Source organism: Hemiscyllium ocellatum, chromosome 20 (assembly GCF_020745735.1).
Source record: "Hemiscyllium ocellatum isolate sHemOce1 chromosome 20, sHemOce1.pat.X.cur, whole genome shotgun sequence".
NCBI classification, from domain to species: Eukaryota; Metazoa; Chordata; class Chondrichthyes; order Orectolobiformes; family Hemiscylliidae; genus Hemiscyllium; species Hemiscyllium ocellatum.
In genome coordinates, this window is record NC_083420.1 from 47,585,979 (window position 1) to 47,609,709 (window position 23,731).

General features: G+C 39.2%; 1 protein-coding gene across 1 annotated transcript in view; it reads left to right on the top strand.

Annotated features, from left to right (window-relative positions):
- sdk1a (sidekick cell adhesion molecule 1a) overlaps positions 1–23,731 on the top strand; it is an 827,262-nt gene that overhangs the window by 557,804 nt on the left and 245,727 nt on the right. The window contains exons 12-14 of the mRNA XM_060840817.1: positions 10,104–10,206; positions 12,305–12,481; positions 15,438–15,574. Of these exons, the coding sequence (XP_060696800.1) occupies positions 10,104–10,206; positions 12,305–12,481; positions 15,438–15,574 (417 nt within the window). The remainder of the gene's footprint in view (positions 1–10,103; positions 10,207–12,304; positions 12,482–15,437; positions 15,575–23,731) is intronic.

Here is a 23,731-nt window from a genome sequence, read left to right on the forward strand (position 1 = left end):
CTGAGGCTGATGGAGATTGAGAACATTGTTTCATTGACCTTATGTTCCAAGTGAGCAAAACTTGCATTGAGCTCTTTGGGTGGCGGTGCAGTATTACAGAATTCCTACAGTGTGGAAACAAGCCATTTGGCCGAACAAGTTCACACTGACCCTTCAAACAGTATCCCACCCAACCTCTACCCCTATTATTTTTTTTACATTTCCCCCGACTAATGCACCTAAGCCTACACATCCCTAAACATTATGGACAATTCAGTACGTCCAATTCACCTAACCTGCACATCTTTGGTTTGTGGGAGGAAACCAAAGCACCCAGAGGAAACCCATACACACACTGGGATAATGGCACTTCCACACAGACAGTTGCCCGAGGCTGGAATCAAACCCGGTTCCCTGGCACTGTGAGGCAGTAATTCTAACCACTGAGCCACGGTGCAGTTGTCTGTGGATCTGGTTGACTTCGCTTTGTAGCCATTTATGTCGTGTAAGCCTGGCCACAAATGTCAGGTGTCCATGTGGTTGGCTTGGGACTCAAGTTGATTTGGTATTGTCTCTTGGTGTCTCTGATGGCCTTAAGGTCATACGTGGATTTCCTGTATACAACAGGGTTGCCCAACTTGTACCTCTCAGACCTGGACTTTGGTAGTGAGTTAATCTCCTGGTTTATCCATAGGACAGCAGATGAGATGGTAGTGGAGAGGCAACAAGCGGAAGGGTCAGCAACGCACCAAACAACCACCTGCACAGAAAAATACTGGGGAAATTCAGTAGGTCGGGCAGCAGCATGAGAAGAGAAACATATTTAGGGTTTTGAGTCCATTGTGATTCTGCTGGACCTGAAACATTAATTCTTTTACTCCCTCTCCAGATGCTGCCAGAACTGAGTTTCTCCAGAATTTTCATGTTTCTAGCCATTCACCTACCTGCTTACCTAATTAATGTTTCAGGAATTCAGCTCTCGGGTCTTGCTAATTCTCAGACCACTTGTTGTTCTGTAAAAGGCAAAGATGCACCTGTTCTCTCTGCATTGAATTCCCCTATTCATCAAATTTATAGAGTCATAGAGGTGTACAGCATGGAAACAGACCCTTCGATCCAACCCATCCATGCCGACCAGATATCTCAACCCAATCTAGTCCCACCTGCCAGCATCCGGCCCATAACTCTCCAAACCCTTCCTATTCATATACCCATCCAAATGCCTCTTAAATGTTGCAATTGTACCAGCCTCCACCACATCCTCTGGCAGCTCATTCCATACACGTACCACCCCCTGTGTGAAAACATTGCCCCTTAGGTCTCTTTTATATCTTTTCCCTCTCACCCTAAACCTATGCCCTCTAGTTCTGGACTCCCCGACCCGAGGGAAAAGACATTGTCTATTTACCCTATCCATGCCCCTCATAATTTTGTAAACCTCTCTAAGGTCAACCCTCAGCCTCCAACGCTCCAGGGTAAACAGCCCCAGCCTGTTCAGCCTCTCCCTGTAGCTCAGATCCTCCAACCCTGGCAACATCCTTGTAAATCTTTTCTGAACCCTTTCAAGTTTCACAAATCTTTCCGATAGGAAGGATACCAGTACTGCACGCAATATTCCAACAATGGCCTAACCAATGTCCTGTACAGCCGCAACATGATCTCCCAACTCCTGTACTCAATGCTCTGACCAATAAAGGAAAGTATACCAAACACCTTCTTCACTATCCTATCTTACTGTGACTCTACTTTCAAGGAGCTATGAACCTGCACTCCAAGGTCTCTTTGTTCAGCAACACTCCCTCAGACCTTAATATTCTGGCGCCGAACTCCATGAACTGGACCTTGTGATGCTAAGTTTATTAAGAAAGTAATGACAATTTTATCATATATACATTGTATACCTGGACAATTGTAATTAAATTTATGGAAAATCAGAATTTCCACTCTAACTTCATAAAATACCAATCATTACTTTATTTTATTAAACGCTGTACATATTTTCTAAAATTGACTATCTACTTCAAAATGATGCATAATTTATTTGGTTCAGGAAGGACGAGTAGAGCTCTTGCAATTAAATATTTATTCACTTAACTACTGCAATAACAATACTAGGTTTTCAACCAAAGGAATGCTATTAAAAACGACAGTCTCATTATTCATACAGCCTGAAAGATTAGATATTAAGAGAAAACAACAGTTATAGTTACTTTTAATCTCATTACTGATTTTACTCCACTGATTTAAACTCTCCTGCTCTGTATATGTTCCAAATGCATGAAGAATTCTCCTCCCCCATGTATGAGCTGATAACCCCAATGGAATTGTGTCACAAAAATAAGTGCTGCAAGTAAATGTTAACAGGTGGATCATCTTAATTCTTTCAACACCTCCTCAGCAGCTCTCCAGCACCAAAACGTAACATCCACAATTGTCACACTGCAGAGTAAGTAAATGGCTTGTAGAATTGTAAGACATTGCAGTAAGTGCGTTTCATTATCACTAACAATCTTTTACATTAGTTGTGATCATAATGCATAGGTGAGATTGTATTGCTTCTTAACAACTTCTACCTATGTAGTGAATTTAACGTAATAAGATTTCCCAATGCATTTCACAGAAGTATTATCAAACCAAATTTTACCCTAAACTACATGAAATGTTATGACATGCAGATGGCCAAATTTTTGTCAAGTAGTTTTTCTAAAGAGCATTTTAATGGAGGAAAATGACAGAGAGAGATGAAAAGATTCAATGAGTAAATTCCAGAGTTTATTACTTGGCAGCTGAAGGCAAGGGTACAGAATTGAAGGAACACTGATACCTGGAATGGAATAGCACTAGAGGAAAGTATAGAAGTAGCAAGTGGACAAAGTCATGAGGGATTTGAAAACAAGCATGAGGATTTTCAAACCATGAAATAATGAGTGAAAGAAACTTATTGTGAGTTAGGATGCAGGCAATAGAGATTTTTTGACCTTAAATTTTTGGAAATTGGGAAATGGAAGCCTAGTCAGCAGTGTGTCAGAATCCCAAGAGGTAACAAGTGTGCAGATAAATATTTCAGCAGCAGATGAGCTAAAGCAGACCATAGAGTCATAGAGTTGTACAGCACAGATTCAGATACTTTAGTTCAACTCGTCCATGCTGACCAAATATCCTAAATTAATCAAGTTGCATTTGGCCCATATCCCTCCAAACCCTTCATATTCACGTACCCATTCAGATGTCTTTTAAATGTTGTAATTGTACCAGCCTCACCACTTCCTTTGGCAGGTCATTCAATCCACACACCACCGTATGCGTGAAAATGTTGCCCCTTGGGTCCCTTTTATATCTTTACCCTTTCACCTTAAACCCATGTTCCCTAGTTTTGAACTCTCTCTATCCTATGAAAAAGAACTTAGCTATTTATCCTATCCGTATCTTTCATGATTTTATAAACGTCTAAAAGGTCACCCCTCCGCTTCCGATGCTCCAGGGAAAATAGCCCCAGCCTATTCACCCTGTCTCTAATTAGCTCAAACCTTCCAACCTGGCAACATTCTTGTACGTCTTTTCAAGTTTCACAACATCTTTCCTATAGCAGGGAGACCACAATTGAACACAGTATTCCAAATGTGGCCTTTACAGCAGGAACATGACATCCCAACCCCCATACTCAATGCATTGACCAATAAAGGCAAGTGTACCATAAGCTGCCTTCACTACCCTGTGAACCTGTGACTCCACCTTCAAGGAACTATGAAAAAGTACCCCAAGATCTCTTTGTTTGGTATCACTCTCCAAATGGAAAGAGATGTTCTTAGTGATAGTGTGGATATGTGGTTGGCAAATGATTTTAGGGTCGCATACTACACCAAGACAGTGAATAGTTTGTTTAAGCTTCAGCCAGATTTAAGGCATGGTGGAGAATTAAAGCTCCAAGGTTGAATACAGGGTGGCTCCATACCACCACTCAGCAGAATGTTCATAATGCCTCGCTTTAGTGAATTACGGTGCATTGATTGGCCCAAAGAATGTAATAGCTTCAGAGAACTGGTCACACCACAGCTAGTCAGGTAGATAGATGACTGTCAAGATAAGTAGGAGGATAATGCAGGAGTCTCCTGTGGCAATCCCTGTTTCAAACAAATGTATTATGTTGGAAACAGTGGTGGGGTGGGGTGAGGGGGAGGGTAGCCTCTCAGAATAAAATAGCAGTGGCAGCCAGTCTTGGGCCCCATGGCTGAATCTTCTGATAAGTGGGGTTTGTCAAAGTTCAGATGGACAGTTGTGATTGGGGACTCTCCAGCCAGGGGCACAGATAAACGATTCTGCAGCCATGAGTGGGATTTCAGATTTTTTTTTAATGATGCCAAGGTCAAGGACGTCTTGGAGCGGGTGCAGCAAATTGTCAAAGTGGAGAGTGAGCAGCCGCAGGTCATTGTATACATTGGTACGAATGGTGTAAGTAGAGAAAGGGATGAGGTTCTGCAGAGTGAATAAAGAGAGTTTGGCTGGAGGTTAAAAAGGAGGACCTCAGGGATAGTAATCTCTTGATTACTTCTGGTGCTATGTACTAGTGAAAAATAGTAATAGGAAGATAAAGCAGATAAATGAGTGGCTGAGAAGATGGCGTAGGGAGCAAGGATTCAGATTTTTGGATCATTGGGATCTTCTGGAGCAGAAGAGATATGTAGAAAAGGAACGGGTTTCGATTCAACTGGAGGAAGACCAGTATCCTGGTGGAGCGACTTGCTAGTACCACCTTGGAGACTTTAAACTAGTATGGAGGTGGGGTGGGGGATCCTAAACAGTAATGAGAAAAAAAGAGGGAAAGCTGAGGATAGTTCAGAAGTTAAAGGGAACATGTTAAATAGACAAGGCAGGCAAGACCAGAGAGAACAATTAAATTGCATTTATTTCAATGCAAGGGGCCTGACAGGCAAGGCAGGCTATGGATGGGAACATAGGACCGGGATATCATAGCTACTGCAGAAACATGGCTGAGTGAAGGACAACTATTGCAGAAACATGGCAGCTCAGTGTTCTGGGTTATATATGTTATAGGATTAATGGAAAGGGAGGCAAGAGAGGAGGGAGAATGATGTTTTTGATTAGGGGAAAACATTACTGCATTACTTAGAGAGAACATTCCTGGTGGATTGTCCAGTGAAGCTATATGGGTGTAACTCAAATAAGAACAGAAAGATCACCTTGATGAAATTATACTATAGGCCCACCATAGTCAGTAGGAAACTGAGGAGCAAACATGTCGGGAGATCGCCGATATGTATAAGAATAATAGGGTTGCAAGAGTAAGGGACTTTAACTTTCCAAACATAGACTGGGACTTGCATTTTGTTAAGGGCTTGGATGGGGAGAATTTTTTTAAATGTGTTCAAGAAAATTTCCTTTATCAATATGTATGTGTACCTACCAGAGAAGGAAGAAAACTTGACCTTGTCTTGGGAAATAAGGCAGGGGAATGAATGAAGTGTTACTTTGGGTCCAATGATCATTATTCTGTTAGTTTTAAAATAGCTATGGAAAAGAATGGAACTGTTCAAAAAGTTCTAAATTAGAGCAGGCTAATTTTGATGGTATTAGACAGGAATTTTCAAAAGTTGATTGGGATAGACTGGCAAGTAAAGAGACAACTGCTAAATGGAAAGCTTTCAAAAGTGTGATAATGAGAATTCAGAGACAGTATGTTCTTATTAGAGTGAAGGATAAGGCTGATAGGAAAAGAGAATAACAGATGACCAGAAATATTGAGGCTTTCGTCATGAAAAGGAGGCATATGTAAGTATAGACAGCTGGGATCAAGTGAATCTCTTGAAAAGAGAGTAGGGGTGTACTTAAGACAGAAATCAGGGGGACAAAAAGGGATATGAGAGCCTGATTTTTCCAGTATTCCTGCATATTGAAGTCACCCATAATCATTGCAATTGTGACTTTCTTATGTGCCTTTTTCTTATATATGTCTTTTCTATCTCTTGATTTATTTTCTTTCCAACATACTAACTACTGTGAGGAGGCCTGACACAACTCCCTGAGGTCTTTTTTCCATTGTGGTTCCTCAACTCTACCCACAGATTCTACACTTTTTGACTCTGTATCACTAGTTGCTATTGATTTAATTTCATTTCTTACCAGCAAGGCAACCCTACTCCTCTGCCAATCTGCCTGTCCTCTTGATAGAACACATATCCTTGGATAACTAGTTCCCAGCCTTGATCCCTTGAGCCACGAGTCTGTGCATTTAAGTGTAAAAACCTGTGACTGCTGCCCCCTTTATCATAGTTGTCCCTTGTCTACCCTGCCTGAAGTTAGATTCCTGAGCCTTTCCATACCCTCTGTCTTATTACTTGTTGTGGAAGCTTTTGTAACCTCTGCAAAGCACGCCCTTCTCTAGTTTTAACTTTGTCCATAATTTTTCATACAGCTGAACACCACCCCACCACCCCTCCAAAAACCGCCATCACCATCACCATGAACAATTTAATTTAAAGTTTAGTTTCTTTCCTTCTTCCACACAACCTATTGCTCAGTCTTCCAAATTCTCTGCCTTCTGTCCTTGCAGGAGAAATCACCAGTGGTAGCCACCTTGACACCACTGCTCAGGCATACCCGCCAGGTCCACTGGGAAAGATGTCTTGTTGCAGAAGGTTATACATGTCACCAGTGATTTGCCTGAGCCATCTGGGGTACTGGTGTCACCTAGATGAAAATAAATGATAATTCACTGCCTGTTGACCCTAGTGTCGCTGCTGGTGTTACTTCTAGTACACTTAATGCTAATGGTGTTTCTAGTGTTGCTGTTCTCCTTTCACTCATCAGAGATCAAAGAAGTGTTGCATATGCTGCACCTATGCTGTTGTTTAAGGCTGACCATAGAAATGGTCCAAGTTAACATGGGTGAAGTCCAAAACAGGTGAACTAACTTGGAGAAGTTGGAGATCACCTGTCAAGCAATAAGAACACATTCTCTCAAAGGATGCTGTCAACAGCAACTTCTATCTAGGTAGGGCAGCATTTAGTCAGTTTCACTGATAAGATTCAGGTGGATTCAGTGAAAAAAGTACTCCCTGCTTATGCTATTATTGAGTTGACCCTGACATGTTTCACATAGCTTGGGAAACCCACATACTGGATGTTAAAACTAAAATACTAGTTTTAATCCTCAGTTAATTGTCCTTTGGATACTTTAATTACTTTTTTGATAACTTCAGATGGATTCTTCTCTTAACCTTCAAACCAGTCCAGGTTAGTGTGGGCAAGATCATGTCAGGTCCTGACCCAATGCCATTTTATTTTGGAATTTTCATCCCAGCTAATCTGCCCCAGCCCCACACATCTATCTACCTCTGCTGAGCATAAAGTATTCTGCTTATTTACTTTACAGTAACAGTGCCACCAACTAAACAACAAGCAGTGGAAAAACATTAAAATTTGTCAATATATTATTAAAACATAGTACAGTTAAAAAGTTAGAGCCTTATGTGTCATCAGATCAAAATATTTTAGATAATATATTAGCCTCACTGCTGCTTTGACAATAAAATCTGATCTGACATAAGCAATATGACTTAGATGGCCTTTTTAAAATTGATTTCAAAATTTCTGTGACAAACATTGGTAAGCAAAATATTTGCTAATCGTATTCTATGCCTACTCGAGAAATTTCTTTAAATCCACAGAGCATTGTCATCAATAAGTTAGAAATTGGTTACATTAGGAACAAAACCCATTTATCCCTTTAGCCTATTCCATTATCATGGCTGATATGTACTTCAACTCCTTTTACCTACCTTTGTTCCAAATCCCTTCGTAGCCTTACCAACAAAAATTCATTGATTTAATAATTTCTTCTTGTGGTCTGTGTATCTCTGACAATTAATAAAAATAGAAATACTTCTTCTACTTGCTTCTCAAACTTACTATGAATTGTTTGAAGCCTCATTCACTTTACAAGACTTCCTTCAGTGACAAAGCAAACTTGAAAGGAGGTTTGAGCTATGAATTCCCCAGTTGCATTATTGTAAACCTGATATAGGTGAGTTATCACCTCAAATAGTCAGGCCTGCCATTCAGTCACCAGTGTTGACTAGCATTGATCTTTCTTCATTTAATGAGCATCACATGATTGGGATGTTGTTTGGGTGTAATCATGTTCACACCACTGCAACCACATGACATTTTCTTGTTGACCACTCCTAATCTCTTGTGATATTTTCTACCTTCAACCCAATGAAGTACTTGTATAAGGATTGTTTGACATAGATGACTCTCTTCAGCCAGTCATCTCGGTTAAATGCTTCTTAAAGGTCCTACTACAAATCGTTGTGTTATGCAATGCTGCAAGTGCTGTAGCACTAGCAAATTCCTGTTTAAACACACGTTCTTAGTGCTTTGGCATTGATGTACTTAGAAATATCATCAGTAATAGCTACCTGATATCAGTGGAGAAAGATTAACCCGAAACAGTATGCTGGAGGTTTCTTTTAATTCTAATGGATGCACAAAAGGCAGCAACTCAAGACTGACATATGAAAAATGTAAATAGTATTGTGTTTCAACTTGCTATTTATTTTAAGCAATCAACAAAATATTCTGCTTTCTACAAAAGAAACAAAAATTCCTAAACATCCATGAACCATTATTGAACATTGAGATATTTGAATAAAATAAGAAGGCAAATCAAACAAATCAAGGGATTCTGTAAATGAGAATTTTATACATTTGCAAAACTTTGTTGATTCTCTTCGATACCACCTGTTGAAAAAAGGTTTATGGTCATGGCATCACATCAAATAGAAAGAACTGAAAGGGAAAGAAACCACCACGATTTTTAAAAATAAAATAAGTCAAAAATGAATTAAAATCATAGAGGAAAGTTAATTGAGAAACCAGTCTGTGGAGATCTTACACAGAAGATTGCTATTCCTTCCATTGTATTTAGACTCGCTCTCTGCAGCAGCAACTCAGTTAGTACCTCTATGACCTGGCCCCTAGTCCACTTCCACCCATTTTAATTAATTGATCTCCAATCATAAAACTCTTTCAAAACCATTGTTTATAAAGTTTTATTGTTCTGCACACATAGGATGAATTCTTACATTTTTTTGGCTATGTCTGAGCTGTATTTTTTTTTTAGGTATTTTTGTCACAAGGTTTCTCCTGTAACTCACCAAACTTGGTTCAATAACGACATACCCTATGCTGTGACATCTGTCACATCCAATTCTGTCAGTACAGAAGTCGGTAATGATAAAATTAACAATTTGATGTAACATACTTTAGCAAAAAAAATTCTAATCTACAACTTTGCGACTTGAGCTTTATCCCTTCAAAAACTCTAAATATATACACACACAACCATGATTAGGACACACAAACCACTTAAAATGTATACTCTGGGTAGAGGAAAAAGAAGGCAGGGTAGACTAAATTCCAACGATCAAAAGTCCAGAGGTGAAGAGTTAGCTTCTCTTAGCTCTTTTCCTTTTCATAGTGATGGATGCTGTTGTCTGAAAATTGACAGTCATCTTCAATGCAATGGTTGGTCAGGTGGGTCTAGGTATTTTCTTGTTGGAATCTTTTCTTTTAATCTTTCTTCATTTTTCTGTCTTTACCCTTTATGCAGAAAGATGGAGAGAATAAATGCTTTCTGTCTACAGGCTGTGGAGGTTTTTCTGTCAATGCTTCAAAAGAAACACATCACACAGCTCAAAAAAAATGCAGCACTTGATTTTCAAGTTCCAAACCTCTCCTATATTTCAGTTATTACAATTCAATTTCCATTTCAGTTTTCAATCCCAAAAAAGCGACGTGATCTTTCACAATACAGCATATGTGTTTTGTCGTTTAGAGTGTAAGAACATTTGAAATCACATTGTGAAACTATCCAGTTATCTGTACATTTACCAAAAGCAAGTGTCTCGTCCCTAGGTATGACATTATAGTTAATGCAATGCAAATAATGCTTAACTAATACCTGTTTCTAAGAATCTGAAATGAGTCTTGCAAATATTCTTCACATTATAAACATCTCAATGCCAAAATGAGTTAAGCTGGGCTTAGTGATCTATTAGTATCATCAATAACTTAACAATACTAACTTTCCTATGTTTCTCCAGCTCGGACTGTTATCTCTATCCCACCCAAAGACCGCAGTGTAATCAAAGGAACAACAGCAGTACTAATTTGTGGAGCATCTCATGATCCCAGGGTCACAATCCGGTGAGTCAACCTGATACAAAACCTGCAACTAACATAATTGCTGAAAACAACGAGCTTTGCAGAGCCAGTGAAATGCTGCATAGCAATAAAAACAAATGGAATCCTGTAGATTGTTCCATGGATGCTCATTGTTCATAAATATAATGACTTGCTTTATGTACACGGAATTTTGTAGCTAACGGAAGAAGGTATATCAGTCTAGCTACTTTACAGTTCATGCTATTTTTCAGCATGAATCACATACGTCTCATTATCCCTTCAGCCCTTCTGTAATTCAGTTTCTTGATTATGCTTCTGTGATGACTCTCGGGATATTTTTCAATATGAAAACGACTCTGAAAGAGCACATTTTTATTGCTCAGTTTTGAATTCTGCAGTTGGTCTATAGCCAGTGAATGTGTATTTTGTTGGTTGTATGGAACTGGTTACAGACCAAATAATGAACACTGAAGACTTTGGCTTGTGTGTCTGAATGTTTATTACTGATTTCACTTGTGAAGCATCACAGACTTGCCATCAATTTGAACCTAGTCAACACCTATGGAAGGAAACAGCCCTGACCAATAAACTGTCTGTCTGACACTTCACATAAGCAACAGATTCAATACCTTTAATTGATTCTTATTATTCTATGTATTGTTCAAGCATATTTATGTTACGAAATAATGCACTAACCTTCTGTGAATCTTAATGTTCGTATGGTTGTTTGATCAATTGTTTGCTAAAATCCATATCCATTTGTATCCATAAAATGCGATATCATTTTGGGTTAATTTTAATTAATTTTAATAAAGACAGGTGTTCCAAAATGTGATAAATCTAACCAAAACAATACTTGGAGTTTTAACTCCACTTAAGTGCATTTTTTTCAATCAGTTCCCTTACCAGAAACCAGTCTGATTTACAGGCTTTGCTCCATTTTTAGTTGTGGAATACATCTAAAGAGACCACAGCACAGAACCTGGTGGATTTTTTCCTAACCAGGATAGAAATCACAAAAAGAGATTTTGATAAAGCATGTTTGGAGGGTTTGGAACACTTGCAATATTTGGAGTACAATCGACAAGCGGTGCGGGAGTAGGCCATTCGGTCCCTCGAGCCAGCACCACCATTCATTATGATCATGGCTGATCATCCACAATCAGTATCCTGTTCCTGCCTTATTCCCATAACCCTTGATTCCACTAACTCTCAGAGCTCTTTCCATCTTTTTCTTGAAAGTATCCAGAGACTGGCCTTCACCGCCTTCTAGGGCAGAGCATTCCATATATCCACTTCTCTCTGGGTTAAGAAATTTCTCCTCAACTCTGTTCTAAATGGTCTACCCCTTATTTTTAAACTGTGACTTCTGGTTCTGGACTCACCCATCAGCGGAAACATGCTTCCTGCCTCCAGAGTGTCCAATCCATTAATAATTTTATACATCTCAATCTGGTCCCCTCTGGAAAAGAGATCGATACGTCAGAGTGGGATAGAAAAGAAGAGTTGAGGAATTCAGGGCAGCATCAAAATAGGTTGGTAAGGCATCTGAATGAGAGGCAAAGCTATTGAGAAATCTAAGAGAAGAATTCAAGATTGGAGGGAAGGTTAGAAGAAAGATAATGGCTACTGACTTGGAGGGGGTTTAGTGATTGCCATGGACATGGTAATTCTAACAGGATTAATGGGCAAATTAGTAGGTTTGTCGAAAGTTCAGAAGGAAATGCAGACACTTCTCTTACTCCACTAGCAGTACTGGAAAGGCACGTATCCTGTTCCAGGTCATAATCCCTGTTTCCTCTTAACATGTAGTTCCAAAGGATCTGGAAATTTTGCTGATAGGCATTAATGTCCTAACAGAGAAACAGTTCTGAGAGGCTTAGACTCATTAAAATGTATAAATGTCTGACCTATCACCTTAAGTTGTGTTGTTTGCAGGGCCTCCAAGCCTGACTTTGTTAAAACCGGAAGTAGGTGTGTTGAAAACAGGTTTGAGTTTTTTTTATATTTTGTTTGCCATCTATCTTAACCTCACTAATGTTTGAGGATTAAAGGTGTGCATTTGGTTGTACTAACAGTTTCCTTTGTGGAGTCTTGAAAGTTTCTATTATTTCTTTAGGTTTGTCTGGAAGAAGGATGGAAATATTATTGATGCAAATGCTCTACCCAGAATTACCATAGGGCAAAATGGCTCACTTCATATCAGTCAAACTTGGTCAGGTGATATTGGTGACTACACCTGTGAGGTTCTGTCCTTGGGAGGAAATGACTTCAGAACTGCCCGCCTGGAAGTCATGTGAGTATGCTAGTTCTTGAGGCACAGTGGTAGTGTCCCTCTCCCCAGACCAAGAAGCCTGCATTCAACTCATATCTGCTCCAGAGGTGTGTAACAACATATTGCGACTCTGGTCAAGAATAAGACGGAGACATATCTTAGGTATGGACAACTGGGATTAGGTGAATCTCTAGAAGAGTATAAGAGCTGTAGAGGGATTCTTAAGAGGGAAATCAGGGGATACGTGAGAGCCTTGGCAAATAAGGTTAAGGATAATCCAAAGAAATTCCACAAGTTCATTAAGAGCAAAAGAGCAACTATGGAGACAATAAGGTTCCTTAAGGATTGACAATGTTTGGAACCACAGGAGATGAGAAAGATAATAAACAAATATGTCATATTAGTTTTTACTATGGAGAATGAAATGGAGGCAAAAGAGCATGGGGAAATAAATATTGATGTATTGAAAACAGGCCACACTTCAGAAGAAGAGGTGCTGGAAGTCTCAAAAATCTTGAAGGTAGAAAAGTCTCCAGGACCTGATTGTGTATCCCAGGATATTGTGGGAAGTTACAGAAGAAATTGCGGATCCCCTAGCTGAGGTATTTGTATTGTCGATAGCCATAGGTGAGGTGCCGGAGGGCTGGAGCTGGCTAATACTGTGCCTTTATTTAAGAAAGGCTGTAAGGAGAAGCCTGGAAACTATAGGTCAGTGAGTCTGACCTCAGTGGTGGGTAAGTTGTTGGAGGGGATTCTGAGAGTTCTGATTCACAAGCATTTGGAGAGGCAGGGGCTGATTAGGGTTAGTCAGCAAGGCTTTGTGCATGGGAATTATTGTTTCACGGACTTGATTGCATTTTTTTGAGGACTTAACCAAAAAGATTGATGAGAGCAGAGCAGTAGATATTGACTACATGGATTTTAGGAAAGCTTTTGACAAGCTTCTGCATGGTAGACTAATTAGTAAAGTTAGATCACATGGGATTCAGGGAGCGCATGTCAATTGAATACAAAATTGGCTTGACTGTGTGAGAGAGAGGGTGGTGCTGGAGGGAGTCTTTCAGACTGGAAGCCTGCAATAAGCAGTGTTCTACAGGAATTGGTGCTGGGTCCACTATTGTTTGTCATTTATATAAACAATTTGGATGTGAATTTAAGAGGCATGATTAGTAAGTTTGAGGATGACACCAAAATTGGAAGCATAGTAGATAGTGAAGAAGATTATCTAAGATTGCAAAGGGATCTTGATCAATTGGACTAATTGGCTGAGGAGTGGTAGATGGCATTTTGTTTCAATAAATGTGTGGCATTGTAATTTGGTAAAGCAAACAAGGGCAGAACTTATACAGTTAATGGTAGGGCCCTGGATAGTGATATTGAAAGAAAGACCAAAGAGTTCAGATACATAGTTCTTTGAAATGGTTAAGGCATTTAGCATGCTTGCCTTCATTGTTCAAAGCATTAGGACATCACGTTGAGGTTGTACAGGATGTTGGTGAGGCCACCTTTGGAGTACTGTGTACAGGTCTGGTCACTCTGCTGTAGGAAGGATATTATTAAATTGAAGGCATTTCAGAGAAGGTTTACCAAGATGTTGCTGGGATTGGAGGGTTTGAGTAAAAGGAAGAGACTGGATAGGCTAGGATATTATTCACTGGAGCATAAGGAGTCGAGAGGTGACCTTATGGAGGTTCATAAAACTATAAGAGGCATAGATAAGGTGAATAGCAAATGTCTTTTCCCTAGGGTGGGAAGTTCAAAACAAGGTTTAAGATGAGGGGAGAAAGATTTAAAAAGGACCTCAGGGGCAACCTTTTTCACATAGAGGCTGTTTTGCATATGAAATGAACTGCCAAAAGAAATGGTAAATGCAGGTACAGTTACGCATTTAAAAGGCATTTGGACAGGTCCATGAATAGGAAATGTTTGGAGGAATGTAAATGACTTTTTTTAACCAGTTTCTCAACAGGTCCTGCCATTTTCAATGATTTGTGTACTCATGTCCCTGCAATACCTTTCAAATTGTAAACAATATATCCTTTCACACTTCAGTACATTAAATTTTGACTATTGTGTATCCACTCAGATCACCAGCCTGTCTTTATCTGTTTCATCAATGCCATCCTCAAAATTCACACATTTGTGTTACCTGCACCAACATGATTAACAAGAAATACTACTAACCTCCAGAATATTCTATGTACCTTAGTCCAATATGAAAAACAACCATTGACCATTACTCTGTTGATTGGTTCGCACCCAACTTTGTATCCATTTTGCCACTTTTTTTTATTCCATTGCTGATTTTGCTTGCAAGCTTATTATGTGGCTCAGTGGTTAACACTGCCATCTCACATTACCAGTCATGGGTTCGATTCCACCCTCGGGCAACAGTATGAGGAGTTTGCACATTCTCCCTCTGTCTGCATGGGTTTCTGCCGGAATCTCCAGTTTTCTCCCACTATCCAAAGATGTGCAGGTTAGGTGGATTGGCCATGCTAAATTACCCAGAGTATTCAGGGATGTGCAGGTTCCGAGAGTCAGTGTGAACCAGTTGGGCTGAATGGGCTGTTTCCAAACTGTTAGATTCTGATTATCAAATACCTTTCAGAAGCCACTGAACGTCACCACATTACCTTCATCAACCTTCTTTATTACATCATCCAAATACTCGATCAAGATAAATAGATATGATTTGTCTTTAATATCCTTGCTAGATTTTTAAAAATTAATCCATACTGATGCGCTTCATAACTGCTCCTGATTGCAATCAAAAATTACTCCATTATTTTCTAATTCCCTGCTTGTTAAATTGCCTCAAGCTCCACTATTTAACCAAAAGTAATATGACAATAAACTATTGTTTAAAAATTCAGTGTCTGACTAAATCATTTCTCTGCATCCTACTTCAATCATCCCTTGACTTCTTGTCACACTTCACCTGAAACTATTATTAATTTTCTCCGTTTTGTTTTAGTGAACTTCCTCACCCACCCAGAAATCTGCAAGCGAGTTTAAACTTATCAAGCAGCCGGGCAGTGGATTTATCTTGGACGCGGCCCTTTGATGGAAACAGCCCCATATTACACTACATTGTGGAGTTATCTGAAAACAGTGAGTGCTCTGTTTAGCATTGTTGCTAACTGTACTGAAAATATTATATAAGTTGTCACTGGCAAACTTATCTTTTTGATGAGCATGTTACATGAAAAGCGTGTCGGTTGCCAATGGATATGTGGAATATTTTGCTGACCGGTGTCATTGTTAATGTTAAGTAATTCTGATGCATTTGAATTCCATTTATGGTAAGATTTGTGCAGCTGAGAGAGCACCTTAAAATTTGCATCTACCCTGCGTCTGCAGCAGCTTCCCTCCCAGAAAATTTTGACACTGCTTTTGTTTTCTGTATTCTTAAGAATAATTTTGCTACCATTTGACATGATATGATCTTATTTGGAATGAATGAAGTGCTCGAAGATTTCAAAGTGCTGGTAAGACATCTTAGGCATTGAATAAGACCTTCAATTGGCTTCACTACTCTCGACATCAAATCAGAACTGTCAAAGGAATCTAAAGAAAATGCTCAAAAGCATCAAAGTGAAGCTCTTAAAGGCATTGAAATAAAACTCAAAAATATCAATTGGTATCAAATGCAACATCAGTCCAATTTGCAAAATGCCTTTTGTCAATTAAAATCCTAATGAATAATAATGAAATAAATAAAATTACAAAGTTTGGGTGAGGTCGAAATAATAATTTTATTGATTTTTGTGATGTACAATATTGCAAACATTAGTCCATAATTTATCTTCAAGAACCAGTGTATGTTTCAATTCTGGCAAATCACCATAAAAATGTAATTCTTGACATTTTATGCTCAAAAAATAAAAATGAGATAATGAGCTTGCCTTTCAAATGGTGACTCATCAAGAGAGCGTGTGCAATCACTGGTTGAAATTGTCCTTTTCCTTCTGCAAATCTAACTATGAACTTGCCTGGATAAAATTTCCTGGGGATGATAGGAAGACATTCAAAACAGTGCAACCATCCTGAGCACTGAAAGGAAATCAATGCTGACTGTAAAAGTTTGAATGCTTTGATATTCCATTCATTGCCAATTAATGCCTTAGATGCCCGTTGATAACCACTTGCTATGTCAAATTATAGCTGTGATTGCTCTTCAGTGCAATTGATATCCAGTATTAGCTGAAAGATTGTATTTCAATGAAAGTAAGATCATGAGATGACTGAACAATTGTTTCCAGGAGCAAATTAAATTTGTTGAAAGTGCATGATATCAAACAATGTCGAAAAGCATCAAAACGTTCTGATAGGACCCTGTTAACTGGTAAATCACTGTAATACTTAGTGAACGCAGTTGTCCATAGATTTCTGTCTTAATGTTAATTCTTTAAGTGCAGCAATTTCTGTGTTCTTGAAACCTTTATCCTAATGAAGTTGTTTAATATGTTGATGTTTCATACAATAGAATGAAACATGATATAAAGGAGGAGGCCATTGGGCAAATGTATCTGTGAAGGAAGCATCGTATTTATACCACACCGGTGTTACTTTCCCATATTCCTCCAAATATTTCACCTTTCAAACATTTAATCAATTCTGTTTTGAAAATTACTATTGAATCTGTTTCTGATGCTCTTTCAGACAGCAGATTCCAGCAAAGAAACAGACTCTTCAGTCAAACATATCCATGCCAACCAACTATCCTAAATTAATCTAGTTCCATTTGCTAGCATTTGGCCCATATCTCTCTAAACCCATCCAGATGCCATTTAAATGTTGTAACTGTACCAGCCTTCACTACTTCCTCTGGCAGCTCATTCCATACATGCATTTTCCTCTGCATGGAAAAGTTGCCCCTTAGGCTCCTTTTAAGTCTTTCCCCTCTCACCTTAAACCTGTGCCCTCTAGTTTTGGACTCCCCTACCCGGGGAAAAGATCTTCGCTATTCACCCTATCAACATCCTTCAAGATTTGGAGATGCCGGTGTTAGACTGGGGTGTACAAAGTTAAAACTCATACAATACCAGGTTATAGTCCAACAGGTTTAATTGGAAGCACACTAGCTTTCGGAGTGACGCTCCTTCATCAGGTGATTGTGGAGGGCTTGATTGTAACACAGAATTTATAGCAAAAATTTGCAGTGTGATGTAATTTTCAATGTATAACTTCAGTTACATCACACTGCAAATTTTTGCCATAAATTCTGTGTTACGATCGAGCCCTCCACAATCACCTGATGAAGGAGCGTCGGTCCGAAAGCTAGTGTGCTTCCAATTAAACCTGTTGGACTATAACCTGGTGTTGTGTGATTTTTACCTTGGAACACCCCTTAAGATTTTATAAAACTCTGTAAAGTCACCCCTCGGCCATTGACACTCTAGGGAAAATAGCCCTAGCCTATTCAGCCTCTCCCTATAGCTCAACCCCCCCCCCCCCCCCCCCCCCCCCCCCCCCCCCCCCCCACCCTGGCAACATCATTGTAAATCTTTTCTGAACCCTTTCAAGTTTACCAATATCTTGGTAAGTAGACCACAATTGAATGCAGTACTCTAAAACTGGCTTAACAAAAGGCAAATGTACCACCTTCACTACCCTGTCTACTTGCAACTCCATTTTCAAGGAACTGTGAATCTGCACTCCAAGATCTCCTTGTTCAACACTCAATAGGACTTTACCATTAAGTATATAAATCCTGACCTGATTTGCTTGTTTAACAAAATGTAGCACCTCACATTTAGCTAAATTAATCTCCATCTACAACTCCTTGACCCATCTGACTAAGGTTACATTGTACTCTGAGGCAACATTCTTTGCTGTCCAGTACATCACCAATTTTGGTGTCATCGGCAAATTTATTAAACATATCTCCTATATTCACATCCAAATCATTTATATAAATAACAAAAAGGATGGATTATAGATAATCGAAGTTGGAACACAGGAGAAAATTGCAGCTGCTTTTCTCAGGTTTCTTTCAGTGCTGAAGCTGATTTCCTTGATTTCTTGGAGCAGTAATTGCTGTTTTATAAGCTGTTTGCTCGAAAGTATATATTGAATACCAGTTCTTAAGAGATTATTTTCATCCAACAGAATTATCCCAAGTTATAGTTAATGTGAAATTCAATTTGTTCAAGTTGTTTTTGTTATTCTAGTGAGGAGACAAATGTACGGCTATTATAATTCTATATGTTGCAAATGTGTTGCTGGTCAAAGCACAGCAGGCCAGGCAGCATCTCAGGAATAGAGAATTCGACGTTTCGAGCATAAGCCCTTCATCAGGAATGCTGATTCTATATGTTGCAAGACTGTTTTTACCTTAAGTATTCTCTTTTATTCTTTCATGGTATGTGAATGTCTGTTCCCATCTTGAATTGTTCTGGAGAAGGTTTGTGGTGAATCACCTTTCTGATCCATTACAGTCTACCTGGTGTCCAACATTCACAATGCCATTAAAAAAATATTTTTAGTCCCAGATATAAATAGTGCTGCCCTTGTCCTACTGGGTACTAAAGGCCACTATTTTCAAAGGTTACCTGGCTTATCAGTGATGAGTCTACTGATCATCAAAAGGTAATGATTAGATTGCCTCTTGGTGGAGACAGTGACTGCCAGGCACTTGTGCAGTGCAAATATTGTATGCCATTTATGTGCCCAGGTCTGGATATTGACGAGGTCACGCTGCATTTGGATGGGACTACTTCAGCAGCTGAGGAGTTGCAAATTGTGCTGAACAATGTATAATCTGTTTACATCCCCACTTCTGACCTCATGATTAATGAAGCAATTAAAGATGTTTGGGCTAGGATGCTATTGAAGAATTTTTGCAGTGATGTCCTGAGGTTGCATCATGAGTTGTACCTGCACTAGATTGCAAAGCAATCTTACAAATCTAGAAAGTGTAAATGAGGAGTGTGTTGGAATACTGTCCCTTTGCCTGATTGAATGCATTTCCAGCAGCACTCGAAATTCAGCATCATCAAAGACAAAGTAGCCTACTTGATCAACACTGCATTCACCACATTCAACATTTGACAGTGTGGATTCATGTGCACAGCCCATCCCATCATGGAAGTCAACCTCCCATCCATGGACCTCATTTACACCTCTCATTGCCGCGGAAAGACTGCCTGCATCATTAAAGACCCATTCCACCCTGGTCATGTATTCCTACAACCTCTTCTGCCACACAGAAGCTTTAGCACACACATCTGCAGGTTCAAGATCAGCTTCTTCCCTGCTGTTATTAGACTCATGAATGGACTGTCTTACTTTAGATAATGTTGATCTTGCCTCCGTGCGTGTGCGGTGTAACCTGTACATCTCACTCTGTCCAAGATTTTTTTTCCACCCTATGATCTGTATGTCCTTACTATGATCTGTCTGTACAGCTTTGTAAACAAAGCTTTTCACTGTACTTAAGTACATGGAATAATAAATCAAATTAGTCAATCAGTTCAATCCTTCCATCTTTCCATCAGCAGTACAACCTGGTTGCAGTTTGTGGTAGTCTATGTTTGTTCAACCTTCCAAACTTGTGACATCTACCATCTAGTAGGACAAAGGGGAGGCAGTGGCCTACTGGTATTATCACTGGACTGTTAATATAGCGATCTAGGTAATATTTTGGGTCTCGAGTTTGAATCCCACCATGGCACTTGGTGGAATTTAACTTCAGTAAATATCTGGAGTTAAGAGTCTAATGATGACCATGAATCCATTCGTGATTGTCAGGATAACCTATTTGGTTTACTAATGTCCTTTAGGGAAGGAAACTGCCATCCTTACCTGCTCTAGCCTAAATGTGACACCAGAACCACAGCAATTTAGTTGACTCTTAACTGCCCTCTGGACAATTAGGGATGTGCAATAAATACTGGCCCAGCCAGTGACTCCCTCATCCCATTTAATGAATTCTTTTAAAAGGCACGTGTGCAAGGCAAGCATGCACTTCCAAGCCACCCATCATTCTTAATATTATATTGTAATTCTGGCATTCTAGGACAAAAGCACTGGAAAGCAGTACCAGGTAATGGTGTGGGAGTATCTTCACCACACATTCTGCGCCAGTTCAAGAAGGTGACACACATACCCTGCTGAGAGAGATTTGGTACCTCACCAGACAATATGCTAGGGAGAGCCAGTACCCTTACAATTTACAAACACTTCACTGAAATCTTTTTACAAATTTGTTGTGAATTTATTGCACAAATAAAAGATTTTATTTCCACAGTTCATCTCTATCTCTATTGAAAACATCATTGATAACTAACTTAAAGTATCAAATAAGCCCATCAATGGATTGAACCTTTATTGTAACATTAAGTTGCTGAGTATATTGAATGGAACAATTTTTGATCCATTTGACAGAAACCCATCTGGGTCAAAGGGAAAAAGTTCTTAACGTAACTCGTACCTCATTTAAACTGACCAGTCAAAAGCAGTCTACATAAGCAAACAGTCCGTATATTAGAGATAATGCCATTTTGAGTGCATCCTTCTTCTTTATGATATGTATTACAGTTGACTGTCAGTGCCACTCTACTATAACATATGTGCATCAGTTATCCTTTTAACTATGTAATATATACTGTTTTGCATTGTATTTTGAGAAGTTACTCTACATCCTTGGCATGATGCTTAAAAACCCTGAGGAGTTTGTTTTAATTCATGTGATTAATAAAAATCCAAGTGCATTGATTATTCACAGAACAATTGAAACAATTATCCACTGAAATGATAAAAGAAAGTTCTAGAATTCTCTTGATGGTTCAACAAGCCTATCAAGTCATCTACATCTGCCAGTTGCTCTGAATCAAACTATGGCTCCACAAACACTGTGTGATGCTCCTGTCATAACTGTACAAATACTGTGAACGGAAGATTATAACAAAGTGTAAAGAGTCAATTTCACAACTCTTAATAGGCTTAAAGAGGAAGCTAAATTTAATTATCTTTTTGAAGTCTGACATTGTGTGGCTTATTGAACAGCTGACATTGCAAACTTGATAATGATCATCTGTACAGATATTACTTCATCACCAGTTTACTCCTCAGAAATTGTAGCCCTTGGTGTCTACATGCAGCAAGACCTGGGCAATATTCAACCATAGACTGATAAATGACAGGATCATTCATGCCACACATCCTACCTAGGGAGAATCTTAGTATCCCCGTTGACAATTAACAATATAATTGATAAATCCAGCACAATAAATATCCTGAAAGTTACCATTGACCAGAAGCTAAACTTGCCGTGGTTGTGGGTATGTTCACCGAGCTGGGAAGTTGATGTGAAGATGTTTCATTCCCTGTCTAGGTGACATCTTCAGTGCTTTGAAGCCTCCTGTGAAGCGCTGGTGTACTGCATCTTCTGGAATTTATTTGGTTCAGTTCCTGCTGCTTCCAGTTGCCAGTTCCAATAGTTCATTGTAGTGACCGAAATATTGGGTCTTGGTCTATGTTTATTGTTGGAGTCTGTGGATGAGTGCCATGCTTCTAGAAATTCTCTGGCTGTCCTCTGTTTAGCTTGTCCTATGATCGTTGTGTTGTCCCAGTCGAATTTATGGCCCCTGGTATCTGTGTGTATGGCTACTAGAGACAGCTGGCCATGGCGTTTAGTGGCTAGTTGGTGTTCATGGATGCGGATTGTTAGTTGTCTGCCTGTTTGCCCTGTATAGTGTTTTGTGTAGTCTTAGCATGGAATCTTGCAAAAGACTCATCAGTCTTGCATATGATAGGCATAGGGTCTTTTGTTCTGGTGACTTGACTGAGTGTGGCTGTCAGTTTATGGGCTGTCATGAATCCGAGCAGTTGGATAAGTCTGGCTGTTAGTTCTGGGGTATTTTTATATAAGATAACGCAGCTAGTGTGTTGGGTCATGGCAGGTCCTCGTCGCATTGTTTGTCTGCTAGGCATCTGCGGATGAAGTTGCGGGGGTATCCATTCTTGGTGAAGAAACTGTAGAAGCTAAACTTGTCCAGTCATATAATTGCCGTGACTACAAGAACAGGTCAAAGACTCTGAATTCTGTAGTGAATACTGTTATGACACTACACTTCACCTACTTAATTTAAAACCAGCAACACAGAAAAGACTTATCCCATGCAGCAAAAATTAGACTACCCAAGAACTATCTAAAGTAAAAATTAACAACTTTATTTCTTAAAATATAACAGAGAATAATTAACAAACAACTATTTACATTTCCTTCCTCTAACCTATCTTTTACCTTCCCTTCTATAATACTAGCCCGATAAAACTCCCATTAAGATTTACAGAAAAATTGAAATTTTAAAACCAGCCAACGGTTGAATCTTCTCTTTATCTTCATTGGTAGACTGGCTCTCCAGGTCAGTGTTGAGGTTTTCTCTTTGCAAGCTTCTTCTCTAGACATGTACCTCTCAGAGACTTCTGACTAGCAGTCAATAGCTGTTGGTGTGGTGGCAGTTCTCCTCCGAGCTGTTCAATTTTCCCCAGTCTTATACCCCAAAACATCAGATTGTGTCATTGGCTTTCAAGATCGTCAATATATTCAATTCAAACTTGATGGGAATTTGGTATTTTTGGGGGTTATAATTTAAACCGATTGTCTGGAAATGACAAAACAGATTTGAATTAGACCAATGAGCTACCCCAGTAGCTGGAGCACATGTTACATTGTGTCTTATTGAGAACACTTGGTGCTTCCACTGTTAGCTTTTATTCTCTTAAAGATATAGTACACCCACATCTTCATAACAATATTTTAAAATTTTATTTATTCACGGATGTGGACATTGCTGGCTGGGCCAGTATTTCGAGCCCATCCTTAATTTACCTTGAGGAGATGATGACGAGCTGCCATATTGAACCATTGCACATCTCTTATGCCTTTACTAGGATGAGTATACATATAATTGTGCCCACTGCTGCATAAGCCATCACAAATGTGTAAAATCTCATCTAAATCACTAAGGTAATCAATTTACCTGGCTAACTGCTATTCAGATCAAATGCTTTTCAAACTATGTTCCATTAACAGAAAGTAACTGTTTATTGTGATGTAAATAGCTTCAAACAGATGGCAGGGAAAGAAAACATTACTAAATTACTACTATGCAACTTGAACTACACCCTTTTTAAACCCCAAATATTCGTGCACACATTAATGTTTAAGACAGATAAAGGACAGATGGTTGGCACGTATAGGTGGGAAAAAAATAGATAGGGAACAATGTTCTAAAGATCCAAGTCCAAATCACACTGTAA